Source organism: Erythrolamprus reginae, chromosome 2, assembly GCF_031021105.1.
Source record: "Erythrolamprus reginae isolate rEryReg1 chromosome 2, rEryReg1.hap1, whole genome shotgun sequence".
NCBI lineage: Eukaryota > Metazoa > Chordata > Lepidosauria > Squamata > Dipsadidae > Erythrolamprus > Erythrolamprus reginae.
The window spans coordinates 53436510-53451650 of record NC_091951.1 but is presented as its reverse complement, the minus strand read 5'-3'; the positions used below and the strand labels follow the sequence as shown (position 1 = coordinate 53451650).

At 38.9% G+C, this 15141-nt stretch overlaps 1 protein-coding gene across 2 annotated transcripts in view; it reads right to left on the bottom strand.

Annotated features, from left to right (window-relative positions):
- Window positions 1-1382: 1382 nt before the first annotated feature.
- ATXN7 (ataxin 7) overlaps window positions 1383-15141 on the bottom strand; it is a 123511-nt gene continuing 109752 nt past the window's right edge. For both annotated transcript variants that reach the window (XM_070738157.1, XM_070738158.1), the window contains 5 exons: window positions 13162-13427; window positions 10853-11051; window positions 9252-9373; window positions 7475-8444; window positions 1383-6441 (listed from right to left, as the gene is read on the bottom strand). In XM_070738157.1, the coding sequence (XP_070594258.1) occupies window positions 6424-6441; window positions 7475-8444; window positions 9252-9373; window positions 10853-11051; window positions 13162-13427 (1575 nt within the window). In that variant the 3' untranslated portion in view covers window positions 1383-6423. The remainder of the gene's footprint in view (window positions 6442-7474; window positions 8445-9251; window positions 9374-10852; window positions 11052-13161; window positions 13428-15141) is intronic.

Sequence of the window (15141 nt, the reverse complement as noted above, 5' to 3'; positions counted from 1 at the left end):
GATCAGTTTGATCATTCTCAGATCATCCAGTGGTTAACATGTTATTTTGGCCATAACAGTTCCAGCTTTTTGTGAGGACTGAGCAGCAGTGATTGTTATTGCAATTATCAAGAAGTTTTGAACTTCAGAATTTGGATGGAGTTAATATTTTATGCCAATGTTTGGGGAGTTTCTGGGAAAAAAATGTCCACCCATTGTGGTTCTTCAAGATACCACTTTAAGTGAGTTGATTCCCAGTACTAACAGCAGATGGCAGCATCATGTATGTTTACCAGTTGCTTAAAGAAGAAGAAAATTTCAATTTTGAAAATCTTCATGGATTCTTAAGCTATTGATTCAAAATTCTTATTTCGGAGATGAAATTCCTACTGACTTTCATCTCAAACTAGACAAATGAGATGGAGGAAAGATCAGATTTACACTTCATGTGACCCATCAAATCATGAAAACATTTTTTTTTAATTGAATGGGGGAAATGTTATTTTGTTTTGAGTATTCATTATTGTAACATATAACTACAATGCATTCCCTAAGGATTCCAGAGTGATGTTTAGGACCAATGATTTTTAATGAGAGACATGATGAAGGTACCTGGACATTATTTTTGGTTACTGGATTTTCATTACAAAATACTTGGGAACATTGCCTATACTGTACTATAAAAAGGCTAGATATTGAAAGAAAGAAACCAAGAGTTGTCAGTGTATCCTTTAAAGCAATTACAAAGTTTACCTAATACTCAATAATGAGTTTTTAACCTTTTCCGTTGCATTTTCATTGGGTGATGGAATGACCTCTAGAAATAGCAGGAGAAAATGAAGTTGGTTCAATGAATTCTCATTTTCTGTATTTTTTGGAGGACATTCCACTTACTTTCCTGGTCTTGAACAAAAACATTTTTCAGTTTTCAACACCCAATAAGTGAAGACAAAGGTTAGTCTCTCCGTGTGGATTTCTAACAATTTGACAAAGCTACCTCTTCTCTGTGATAATTTATAATTTGAGGTGATCGATTTATTCACTTGTCATTTGAAGTTGTTCTTTTTTCCTGTTCTATTGATGTCCAAACATCCTCAAATTAGCAATCAGATACAGTAGAGGTGACGATGTGTCCTGATGTTTAGAGCAGACAAGAGACAACTCAGTCTGGTATCATGTTGCTTACTTCATATTGATAAATCCTTTACGGGACTGTCAAGGAGGGATTAATTCTGTTTTGCACCTACCTGATTGACAGGAAGAGGTAAGAAGATGCAGACAGCTATATAAGATCTTACAAAAGTTGAAACCCTGGTTTTGCATGTATGTTTCTAGAGATGCCCACATCCATCCGATTAAGAAATACAAGTTTACTTTTCTGGTTATGAAGCAAAAGCACAACGTTTTTTTTATAAATAGTATAAATTATTTTATTTACAGAAACCTGTTACAAAACAAATAGACTATATATTTTCTTCTTTTAAATATCCAAAGTAATTTTTTTCTACCCCATGACATTTGTTCATGTACTATACAGCAGCCAACACAAAAAGTTCAGCTCCGAGCAGATGCTCTTGAATATGTATACAAATTATCAAACTATTCACACATTTTACACAGGAGATTGCTTTCCCCCCACCCTCTCTATGGAGCTAGGCTCAATTCCAAAGCAAGAAGCTTCCATGGCCTACATTCTCATTGACACTATGTAGTGCTCATTAAAAAATAATAATAATAATAATAATAACAATAAACACCTTTCATAAAAAGTAGAGTATTTTGCACAAAGCATTTAACATAGGTTTTCTGCTGAAGGAAAGCAGAACAATCTTCAAGTCCAAATCCCCTTCACTTTACAATTACCAATCCCCCAAAAGACAGAGACAAAAAAAAAAGGATACTTGGCAATAACAACTCTTGCCGGAAGACGAGTTACTGGAAAATGGTTGGGGGAAAAAAATTACAAATGGAGCACAAGCTCACTTGGAAGTTTGTTGGGGTGGGGAGAGGAGGGGAGAAGTCTTCACTGAAGTGAACCAGGATTTGAACCACTGCCAAACTCCCGTTCATTTCAGTGATGATTTTGTGTAGGACAGTGGTAGTGGCTTGTGTAGGTAGCTCGTAAAATTGCTTTGAGTGGTAACACTTTTTTTCCAGGAATACAAAATGTCAACCATCTGTATCCTTAAAAAAAAAAGTTCTATGTGATTACAACAGAATTACGGCTGTCTGAATTCACTTACCTATGTGCAGAAGAACCCCTTGGCATTGTTTACAGCAGGGGTCTCCAACCTTGGCAACTTTTAAGACTTGTGGACTTCAACTCCCAGAATTCTTCAGCCAGGAACTCCAGGAGTTGGAGTCCAGAAGTCTTAATCGTTGCCATGGTTGGAGACCCCTGCTTCACAGCACCAAGGGATGCATATTTCAGCTGGATCATTTGCAAGTTTGATTCTCATTGCCCTGCATCCTCTCTTCCTCATTAATGGAAAAGTCACATGGGGGTGGGAAAAGCAAAGACTTTTTTTCTTTTTTGAAACAGAACATTCAAGTCTTTAAAGGAGAAGCTGTCTAAAGAACAGTCCAAGCTTAAAATCTAGATATATAAATCAGGCACTTTCAGTTTTTCCATTAGTTTTTAAACCATATAAAGACTCACACCTGTGTGCACATACATGTACACACAAATGCTAAAATTAAAAAGAAAAGAAAAGCAGTGTGTCACAACTAAATGTAGCCTTCTGGAAATCAGGCAATTGTTAAGCTATTCCGTATATACCAGATTAGGTCAACAACATGCCACCTGATGAGACCTTGCCTCACCGCTAAAAACTGGAGAAGCTGGGGGCATAGGAGTTTCACTTGTATTGAGCAACTTCCAAGACAAGGGACAAAATGCCCTTCTCCCCATCCCCAGACAGAGGCATCCCTTAAAAACTGCAAAGTAGGCATTATGCTATTGGCTTGGCAGTGAACCACTTCAAAATTATATCAAAAAAGGGTATTTGCTTTTTTTCCTTTGTTAATTAATAAATACTAGATGATTTTCAATTGTACCAAAAACTGGATATAAGAAAAAAAACACCCGACCTGTGCAAAAATACATATTTAAATATGTACAATCAATTTAACAAAATATGTTTTCTGAAATAGGGATACTTCAATATTTATAATAGAACAAGAAATTCCAAAATAAAGGTACAAAATTATGGGTTTCATTATTTTTTTTTCATATTTCTTTGTTCACCATTGCAACATTTATTATTATTATTTTTTTAGGTTAAGAAAACTGCAGGAGTCATAATGAGAAGCAGGGAAGTCTATAAAAATCGTATCTCTTAAATTAAAATCATTCTAATAACCCAGTCACTGCAAATTTTGCAAGATAAATTAAATTTGAAAGTTCCTTAATTATTTACAATGAGAATGTTGTCAGACAATAAAAGATTCAAAAACAATTACTCCATTCATTACTAAGCTCCCAAAAATGGAATATTGTTTGCCTAATAGTTAAGCAGGTCTACACTTTTGAGGGCAGGCATAAATTAACATCTTCCACTTCTATTCATAGAAATTATAAAACTATAGGCCTTAAGAGCCAGATGCAAGACGTAATTCCACCTTAGAATGCCTTTTATGCATTTAAGCCCTACCAAACGCACCGGGCGAGCTCTGTGCAACAACATGGCTGTGTTTTGTGTGAAGTTCCCAGTGCTTTCAACATAGCTTGCACGCAGGCATTCGCAGTGGGAATTGGGTCCATAGCTGTGCAACCTATTTAAATTAAACACTGTTGAACTTTCCACAGAGATCTGCATGTTTTAAGGAGTTTGGGACTTGCTTTGATATGCTCAGAGTAACAGAATATTTATAAAAGAAGTATATTTTCGAGTACTTAAAGCCACTAAGATTTTAACTCATGGAAAAGGTCAGCCTTCAAAGGTTAAAAACCAAATTGCACTTGTGATTGAAAATACCTAACACGTGGGATGGAACCTATATCTACTTTCTCTGCCAGGCAGATACATTACTTTGGTTGTTCCTTCCCTACTTTCCAAATAAGCCAATTAAGAGGTCTTCACATTTTTTAACAATATTCTCTATCTAAGGAAGGGTGGTTTAAAATTCCCCTTTCTCCACAATGCAGTCACTTTTAATATTTGCATAATCATCAGTGTCCATAATATTATTCCTTTACTTTATTTAAAAAAAACCCCACACCCCAACATGATCTTTTGTGAATTCAAGGCTTTAGAGTTGTCTGCATAGAGTCTTGTTTCTTCACTGTGTTTTTAAATAATTCACTAGCAAATTTCATGTTGATTTGAAAATCTCAACAGGTTAAAAATCAACCAAGGACGACAACAACAACAACAACAAAAAAGACCCCAAGCATCTACTGCTCGTGGTGGCTTTAGAATCCCTGATGTGCAGTGCACCACCGTAGTAGGGGGGGAGAGAGAGAGAGAGAGAGAGAGAGGCTGGGCTGTGTGAATTAGATAGGCTCAGATTGTCTTAATCTCAGCAAAATCTGGTGCCCATTTAAGGCAGAAGTCTACAGGCGTATTTCATCGAGAACATCTTCACAAGCCCTATTGCGGGTAGATTCAGATGATCTGTTTCCTCCCTCAGTAAGGGTTAACTCTTTAGACTGTGTGGTTCTCAAGCGACAGGCATGAGATGGAATTGAACAGCCTGGAAAATTGGGTGTTGAGCCCACAAGTGCAACACTTTTGCAGGTGCATCTCTGAGAAGATGTGAAAATAAAACATGCTGAAAGTCTGGCCTTGCCAAATGTGAACTCTCACTGGGGAGGAAAGGAGCGTCTGAATCGATACTCCAAAACACACCCTATTACAAAAAGGACAGGAAGTGCATTTTTAAAAAAATAGAATTGCAGAAGGAAAATTCCCCATGGATTATGTCCTATGGTTTGGATTGATCGTTTCCTCTCCCTTTCAAACAAAATGTGTAAAATTCCAGGTTGTTTTTCAAGGTTCACTACTCTCACAATCAAACCAGATCATATAGTAGTGTTAAAGCCCTTCCACCCCCCCCCCAAAAAAAATCCTTTTTGCTTAAAAGGGGGGAAAAAAGGTATCAGTGGGGACTGAATGACTCATTACCCCTCCCCCCCTGTTATAAACTGGTAATGCAAGGGGTAAATTTAATACTGAGCTCAGAACCTGAACTGGCACTTAATGCAGTCATCAGAAAAAGAATCTGAAGGTGGACTTCAGAAAAAAGGTGATTTGGTTGTGTGAACAAAGTTATCAACTTGCTGGAAAAATCTTTCAAGAAAAGTAGCACAGAAAATTTAGTGTTACAGATGATTGCAATTTAGGTTTTTTTTAAAAGGATTTTTTTTCTTTTTGGTTTCAGTTTCCATTCTTCCCCACCCACATCTCCCCAAAACAACAAAGGTGTATGGCATACAGTTTAGGTCAAGAATATATTCTTTGGGAATTAAGATTTAGAGGTCATTCACCATTTTGGATTCAAGAGTTTTGCATCAGCCTGTCTATCAGAATCAAAGCAATTTTATTTCGGAATCAAGCAGGTACCATCCTCCTCCAAAGAATGCCACTGCGCAACCTTCGTTCTTTTCAGTGGGTCTTGTATAGAAACCCTACACAACCCTCCACTGGAAGGAATGAAGGAGATGAGGCAGTTGGTGGACAACTCCTATTAAAAATTGTTCTGTACCATGTGGTTTCACAATTAAAATATGCTTTTTAGTTTCTGGGTGATGACCCCAAACTTGTGTTCTGTTTTAAGAACTCCTGTCAGCTTCTTATCCCAAATTACTTATAAAAGGCTGGGCAAAATGTAGACTTTCATTTCTAAATTGTGCTATCTTTATTTTTATTTATTTTATTTTTGTATCCCAATCAAGGAACATTGCTATAAAACACTAAAGCCATATTCCCTTCTGGAGGGCTTTTCTGTCTGTTTTATTGTGCCTAACACATTTGTGCCCCCTTCTGGAAGGGTTTTCACTAGGGCAGTGCCAAAAGAGCGGTTAATTAGGCCTATGACACTATCGGTAAAGAAAAGACCACACAAGTTCATAGTAAATATTCTTTCCCAAACACTGCTTTGCCCAACCAATCTTGTTTGAATTAGTGGCAAAAATGATGTACTCCTGTAAATAAAACCTCACAGGGATGTGTAGCAAGCAGTCCAGACCACTGGTAACACTGATAGGAATAATCCTGTGGCTGAACGGCAATCCAGTATCCATTTCCAATCTCTGTTGCTACAGACATGGCTTCAGGGATTCTCCTTGATTGAGTGACAGACTAGTAGATTTCCACACCTGAGAACTGTGGGAAGCTGGGAGAACTCAAAAGGCATCAGGGAGTCCAGAATTTCCAGATGGAGATATATTTTTTTTCTGCTTGTAGTGAAAACAATCCAGTTCTGTCATGGTACTGTCAACTGCTAGGGACGTGCCTTTGGCTTTTACACAAGTGGGAGATGGAGAGAAAGAAAAACAAAAGATAAATATAATGTCTCAAACCATACCTAGTTACACAGTTTGGGATGCAAGGATTATGCTTTGGCAGATTCTAGGACTGATGGGGAAGAGCAGTGTTTGCTTTGCTTATTTCCACTGATCAACATGAAATGCTTTTATAAAGGACTATTCGTTACAGAGTACAGATATTGTTTGTTAAGTCCAGAAAGCATTTACTCGATCCTTTCTCATAAGCTCAAAGGTAATACAACCATCTTATCAAAAGGGTCCAAAATAACAGAAAAAATTGTAAAACATTAGTACGTTTACTGATCAACAGAATGACTCTTTAAAAACATAATTCAATATGTTCCTTTAGCAATATGATTTCCTTCCCCTAATTTATTATGATTTGCTAGACCCTTCTCATATCAACAAAAGTCCGCACCTACAATTACCAGACCATAGTCATTCTGGCTGCAGTATTGGTATCAGTTTCAGAAATTACTGATCTATGGAGTAATAATGTTTGTGGGATTAATTCATTTAATTTAATATAATTAGCGTTATCACAGTGATTTTCTACCACTTTTTTCAGCAGTTTCTCAGACATGATGGCCATGAGAAGGAAAAATCCTCAAATACACATGAATCTTTCCCCCTTCTCTGGCTGGTGAAAGAAAAGCCAAACATTTTTTTAAAAAGGAGGGGGGGGGCACCAGCATGTCATTTCTCTTCTCAAGACATTTATGCTGCACTTGGAAGATTCAACAACTCTGAAAATATATGGAATGAATTACACCCAAGTTACTATGAAATATGTTTTTTTTTTTAAAAAAGAAAAGCAAAAATACAGCCAAGGTAGCTAAAATCTAACTTCATAACAAGTCTTTAACAGAGTTGGAAGGGACCTTGGGGGTCTTCTAGGCCAACCCTCTGTTATATTTTCTGTTTTTCAAATATAAGCAAAGTTTTGGAATGGCACCACGATGCATCTGCCTGTTGTCAAGTCTGACCCAAGTTAAGATTTCATACCTGATGAAGAATAGAATTGTTCATCAATCCTTGTGTCCCTGGGATTGCACCAGTGTGTTTTGTGTGAATGTTGTTCACCGGTGGCAATTTGGCAATCTTGCTTGCTTTGCTGCTGCTGCTGCTGCTGCTGTTGCTACTTAGGCTACTTGAACCAGGCCCGGCCTTTCTTTTTTTTCCTATGAGTTTATCTAGGGAAGGATGTGAATGTGAAAACCCGCCGTGCGAGTTTACAGTCAGTTCGCTGGACTGGTGAATGAACGGTCCCAGCGAGAGGGTAGAATCGCCACTGTTCACCATCACGCTCATTCGTTTTATCGATTCTGCAGGGCTCCCCGTTGGAGGCCCCCTCCCTGATTGGTCATGCTTGAGGCTAAGCGAGTTCGCTTTACTAGTCATACAGTTGAGGCCAACACTGTGGGATGAAGACATCACAGGAGAGTGAAAAGAAGCCCCCGAGTTTCCAGAGTTCACGACGCAGTTTTTCCTAAAGGACTCCGTGGAATGAGAAGAAGCTGCTGGCAGCGCGGAACTGTTCTTACGCTTCTTTCCTGAGCTGCCGCTACCGCTGTTGCTACTGCTACTGTTACAGTTGGCGCTGCTAGCAGAAATTTCCTTAGGCTTAAAAGACTTGCTGGATTTAAATTTCTGAGGTTTTCTGGACAGAGGTGAAGGTATTGAGGAAAGCACTGGAGGTGTTGAAAGGGATGTAGACCCTTGTCTCGATTGCATACTGCAGGTGGGTTCTGCGGCACCAAAACTAGCAGGGTTGGCATTGAGCGTAGTCCCATGGGATGGTACTGATTTGCCACTAAGAGATAAACACGAGGGAGACACAAGCCCTGGAGGGGACACAGCGGTCGTGGGTAACGTGGAACTGGTCGTGCTGACACCGTGCTGTGATGCGGGCATGGCACTTGTCCGGTGGGGAGCACGGATGGATGCTGAGTTGCTTGCTGCGGGAGGAATCTTCCTGGAAAGCAGGAAAAAACAAAACAAAGGTTGTGCTTCAAAGGCCATATTATTTTGTCTGTTTTCAAAGGTCAACTGAACATGACTCAGATGATACAGCGAAGACACTTGCATAAGCCTACTTCCTTCTGCAGGCACATGTGGGCGTAAAATAGAATTCTGGGGAAAAAATACTTTAAACCTAAATTCATTCATGTTTGTTCTTCTTAGGATAGATGCTTGCTTTAAAAAACCAAGCACTGAATGGAAGGAAGGTGGGTTCAATTTTTTCTTGTTTAAGCCTGGTGGACTCTGGCAAAGAGCAAAGTGTATGCATCTGAGATCAAATGAGAAGGGAAAGAAATTATTCTAGGCCCATTGGCCGTAGAATTTATTAGAAGGCTACATATTAGATCTGCCATTTGATAAATACTATAGTGTGCTTTCTGCTATCCAGTACCTGTAAAGATGAATCAGATAACTTTTATGCTGCAATGAAACAATAATCAAACAGGACTCAATTATTTTCTCTCCATATTTTTTTCTGTTTTCCCTCCAAAACCAGTTTCATTTCTAAGGAATGATCAAAGTTTGTAGCAATATTTCAAAGGAAATCTCTTGCTACTTCCAATCCAACATTCTATCCGTTTAACATCTGTTGTTCTTGGAAATTATCGTAATATTCATCCTGGTTCCATAAAAATGATTTATACTTTATTTAGAAATTGCTAATAAGGCTGAGAAATCTTTTTTCACTTCTTTGGTCTTTACACACAAATAAAAAACATTAACAGTGAAATAAATTAGAAACTCTCCAGTGTCAACTCACTTCCACATCTGTGAATTAAGATGTTTGTCCACCATGACATTAAGTGCACATCGGATATGGTTCCACCGCTTATCGAACACGTAGTAACCTCTTCCGATTTGTCGACTACCAAATGTGCAAAACTGGGAAGGCAAGGAGAACAAGAATATGATTTTAATTTTACTAACTGCAAGATGTATTTAATCAACAAACAATGCTTTAGCAAATAAAATCAAGTCAAAATGAAACTTAATACCTGCAATTAAGTTACAATAAATGTCCACCATTTTAGAAACCGTGTCTTCCTGAAAATAACACCTTATCTTATTTTTATTTTTTAACCCTGAAATAAGCGCTTGACCTTATTTTATTTATTTATTTATTGGATTTGTATGCCGCCCCTCTCCGCAGACTCGGGGTGGCTAACAACAACAATAAAACAGTATATAATAATAATCCAATACTAAAACAGTTAAAAACCCTTATTATAAAACCAAACATACGTACAGAATACCATGCATAAAATTGTAAAGGCCTAGGGGGAAAGAATATCTCAATTCCCCCATGCCTGGCGGCAGAGGTGGGTTTTAAGCAGCTTACAAAAGGCAAGGAGGGTGGGGGCAATTCTAATCTCTGGGGGGAGTTGGTTCCAGAGGGCCGGGGCCGCCACAGAGAAGGCTCTTCCCCTGGGTCCCGCCAAGCGACATTGTTTAGTTGACGGGACCCGGAGAAGGCCCACTCTGTGGGACCTAACTGGTCACTGGGATTCGTGCAGCAGAAAGCAGTCCCTGAGATAATCTGGTCCGGTGCCATGAAGGGCTTTATAGGTCATAACCAGCACTTTGAATTGTGACCGGAAACTGGTCGGCAGCCAATGCAGACTGCGGAGTGTTGGTGTAACATGGGCATATTTGGGGAAGCCCATGATTGCTCTCGCAGCTGCATTCTGCACGATCGGAAGTTTCCGAACACTTTTCAAAGGTAGCCCCATGTAGAGAGCGTTACAGTAGTCGAGCCTCGAGGTGATGAGGGCATGAGTGACTGTGAGCAGTGACTCCCGGTCCAGATAGGGCTGCAACTGGTGCACCAGGCGAACCTGGGCAAATGCCCCCCTCGCCACAGCTGAAAGGTGTTTCTCTAATTATTGACATGCACTCAAAAGCCCACTTGGGCTTATTATCAGAGGATGTCTTATTTTGGGGGAAACAGGGTATATGCCTCTCAACTCACACCTCCTAGGATTTCTTATGTAGTAAGTCTTCTTTCTCAACCTTGGCCATTTTGAAGATATGTGGACTTTAACTCCCAGAATTCCCCAGATAGCATTGCTGGCTAAGGAATTCTGAGAGTTGAAGTCCACAAGTCTTCAAGTGACCAAGGTTGAGAAATATCGTTTTAGAACACTAGATGTCCAATGAAGTTTCTTCTATTCTGCCATCATAATGACTTCTTAAACCCCGGAATAACCTAATGCGCATTACACCAATCATGACCAACTCCAGTATTTGTCATCTGCAGGAAACCTTTACATGCATTTCCATCTTCTCTAGGCAAGGCAACTAAAGCAGCTGCTAATATATAGCTTTTAAATATAACTCAGGAAAGTATTGACTACGACATACAGCAGCAGCTTGAGGATGATGATCCGAGTAAAGACAATCCAGTTTTTCAACAGGCTCTTCTTTTTCATCACATTCTCCCTCGTCACTGGATAACCGAGATGTTGGCTCAGCTGCAGGCAAGGGACCATGTGGAGATTCATGGAGTGATGGAGACTCACTAGGGGCATTCCCACTGTGCTGGCCAGGACAGCCTGGAGGCCTGCAGACAAGAGGGATCATTGAATAAAGGTAATATTAGAAAGCTTACACAACATCAGTACTAGGTGTCACAGATTCCATCATAACATTTTATCTCCTTTGTAAACTTACACATAAAATAATTGTTATATGGTGGTTTTATGAATAGAACATGAAATTTAAAGGCCCAGTGAAATGATACATTAATCCAATGTAAATATCACAGGGGGAAAAGAGATTAAGGCATTAACAGAATAACACAGTTGAAAGAGATCCTGGAAGTCTTCTAGTCCAACCCCCTAATAGCAGGATGTCCTATACCTGTGATGGCGCACCTATGGCATGTGTGCCAGAGGTGGCACCCAGCACCCTCTCTGATGGCATGTGAGCCATTGCCCCAATTCAGCTCTGACGTGTATGCATGCCTGCCTCTCGCTGGCCAGCGGGCCTTTAGGCCTCTACTGCATGCAGGGGAGATGCATTCACTTGTCACTCACGCATGCACAGGAGTGGGGCGTGTGCACAGGGGGTGTACATTGCATTGTGGGGTTTCAGACATGTGCACACTTTAAGCACTCAGTCCGGAAAAGATTAGCCATCACTGTCCTATACCATTCCAGACAAGTGGCTGTCCACACTTGTCTTAAAAACCTCCAGTGGTGGAGCGCCCAGAACTTCTGAAGACATGTTGTTCCACTGGTTAATAGTTCTCGCTTTTAGGAAATTTCTTCTTAGTTCTAAGTTGTTTCTTTCCATGATTAGTTTGCATTGTTTCCTGTTTCCTTCTGGGGCCTTGGAAAATTGCCTACTGAGAATCAGTTTGGTGTAATGGTTAAGGTAGCAGGCTAGAAACTGGGAAATTGTAAGTTCTAGTCCTGCCTTAGGAATAAAATCAGCCAAATGATCTTGGACCAATCACTCTTTTTCAACTCTACAAAGGTACAATGACAAACCATTTCTAAAATCAGGCTAAGAAAATTACAAGGATTTGTCCAGGCACTTGTCAGGAGTTTTGAAAAAAACTGACTTTAAGGCAATGTAGATTTGATAGATCTAATGGTAAGATCTGAGCAACAATGAATCAGTCTACTTATGGGTTTTCTCATTTATCTTTGGGATTTTTAGGCAGGATAAGAGCTAGATGATCCTTTCCAACTCTAAAATTCTAGGATTCCTAGACCATGCTCATAGCCAGTGATAGGCTCCTATGGGAACGGTCAGGAAGTGCAGTTCCTGTAGCAAAATTTGGAGCTCCACCCCAGAACACCCAATTTGCATTGAAAGATGTTGAAAAAAAATGCATAAGCCAGGCCCACAGTGTGGTAGTAAAATTTTTGGTAGCCCATCACTGTTCATGGTCATGAAGTTAATGTGACAGTGTTGCCCATTAAAGTGACTTTGAGACTAACCACTAAATGTGTAGTAACAATAAAACAGCAGTGATGAAAAATCATGGCAGAATAACAACTTTCTCTGAACAACAAAGATCAGGGACAGTTATTGTGGCTCAATGGTTTTTCCAGTAATTTAATTTTACACACATCCAATTGTTTATAGTGTAAAAGTAATGGGAGTCTATTTCCATCCTCCCACCTCACAAGCATATTCAAGCCAACTGTGAAATGACTTCTGTGTATCATAGGTAAATTAAAAGGATCAACTATTACAGACACAGCCAAACAAATAAACAAACTAAAAAGAACCAGGAAGATCAGATAAATATTTTTGTTTTTACATTCCTCACTATATTTTACTCATCTTTCTTTTGGAAGCTGTAGATGGGGTAGGTGTACAGCACTTGCTTACAGCTGATTGGCTTGAATCATTCTCTTGAAAACATTTTATCATTTATCTTTCTTAATTTATTATTGTGCTAAATTTAGAAGTGGAGGTAATACTAAGTATTTGGGTAAGTGCCACACAAAAGCATGTAGCAGTGTCACCGACTGAAGAGAAATGGTAATAGTGACAAATTATTTGGATGGAAATAATTCAGCAAATCACTAATTTTGTGAATTTGTTCAGGAACAGACACCCATCATCACAAGGTAACATCAACACACCACTGGGATGATAACTGAGGGGGAGGAGAGATCATAAGACACTCATTCCAACCTGTTCAGGATACTTACCTTGGAAGACTGGGGGTGTGAGGTTTGGGTTTATTAGGTACTAAAGGCTTTGATTCTGTAGGAATAACTCCATGAGAATTTTGGTGCAGCTCCTGGGAAGTCCTTGAAGGTGAGGGATGTGGTTCCCTGAGAAGGGGCATCTGCTGATGATGATCCAAATGGCGGAGTAATTCTTTTTCCCTGGTTTTGCTTTTGTGCTCAGCTAGTAATAAATCAAATCGTTTCCTCCGCCCCTGCACAGCTCTTCGCTGAGTTAGGGAATGTGTCTAGAAAGTGAAAATATTAAATTAGTTCAGGCTGTAAAATGATTGTAGAAATTAGGCACAGACATGAGAGACCTGAGTGCACAAAAAGGATTAGACTCTTCAGCAATACACTAATAAAGAATAAAGGTCTACAATTTATTTCTTCATTTGAATTCTGCATGTCAAACACATCTTCCTGCAATAACAACCCTGTGAGGTGAAATGGGCTGAGACAGAGTGACTGCCTCGAAGTCCCTCAGCCCATTTTTATAACTAAGATAGAACTAGAATCCATGGTCTCTCAGTTTCTAGCTGGTGCCTTAACCACTAGGCCAAATGGCTCCCTCAAATGGATGGATTATTTATTTTAGGAAAATCTTAAGGCATGTCTTTCATTTGTATCCACTGTAGCAATGTTGTAAGATAATGTTTGTCCCAAAGTCAGTGTATTTTTAAAACTGACACTGGGCTTGAATTTGGGTCCTCCAATGCCTTAATCACTACTTTACATTACCTCTAAGTGAACAATCTAGCTATTTTTTTTAGTACTATTCAGGATCATGTAATTTTCACAAAGTCTTCTAGATCAACCTTGAGTTTGGGGTGAGTGTTAAAGGGAAAAAAAGTTACAGAAGAAAAAGATAGGAGACCTCTGGCTTAGTGTAATATATCTAAGTCTGTCTTGCCCAACTTTCTCATGAAAATATAATAGCATTTTAAAAAAATACAATTAATAAACTATAATCATACTGTGTTTATTATTTCATGATAAATCAAATTCATTACATGTGGCAGTTATATACAGTATAAAAGTGTTCAAAGAGCTGACATCTGCTCATATCCCCATATATCTGCAGTGACTACACAATTTCTAAATTTAGAATCTGATCAAGCAGAAATATTGTAATGGTATGCATTTTTCTTTCCTTTTTTGTTTCTTTGAGTCTGTGTTAATGCCTGGCAACTGCCTGGACAAATCCCCGCAGTTTTTTTCACTTATCAGAAATGATTTGGCATGGCTTCCTTTTCAATTGGGGAGGGGGGGAACTGGCCGAAGGTCACCCAACTGGCTTTGTGCCTAAGGCATGACTAGAAGTCTCCAGGTTTCTAGCCTGCTGCTTCAATCACTACTTCAAACTAACTCTCTAACGGTATGTATTAAACATAATTAATTATGTCCAAGAAACACACATTATTTGTGACTGGCTAGGGAATTCTGGGAATTGAAGTCCATCCAGCTTAAATTTGCCAAGGTCGAGAAACACTGTTCTATACTATTTTAATTGAACAGTTGTCCATATAATTAATGGGGGTTGTGATTTACAAATTACTTTTAGTGTACACCATAATTAAGAGGTAGTACATGTGGAATACCTGGTTCTACTTATAATTTCAAACTAAGAAAAGTAAATTCAATATAAAAAAATTAAGTACTGATCTAGCAATAAACGGGAGAGCATGAATGAATTCCAGTTAAATTCTCTGGTATTTTTCACTGGTATTACTGAAAACACCCTTTTTCTATGAAATCATTTTTTCCCAAGAATTCTCTGTACACATGCCACATAGAAGTTCTTTTTGTTTTTCTTGCTAAATGTTTAACTTCAGTTTTTTTAAAAAAACAGAATATCTGGAATGGAAACTTGCGGCACTGGTCTTAACTTTTTACAATATGCTAAGCAATCTTATAGAAGCATCTGCATTATTGAAAAGAATTTTCACAAGGATGTTACAT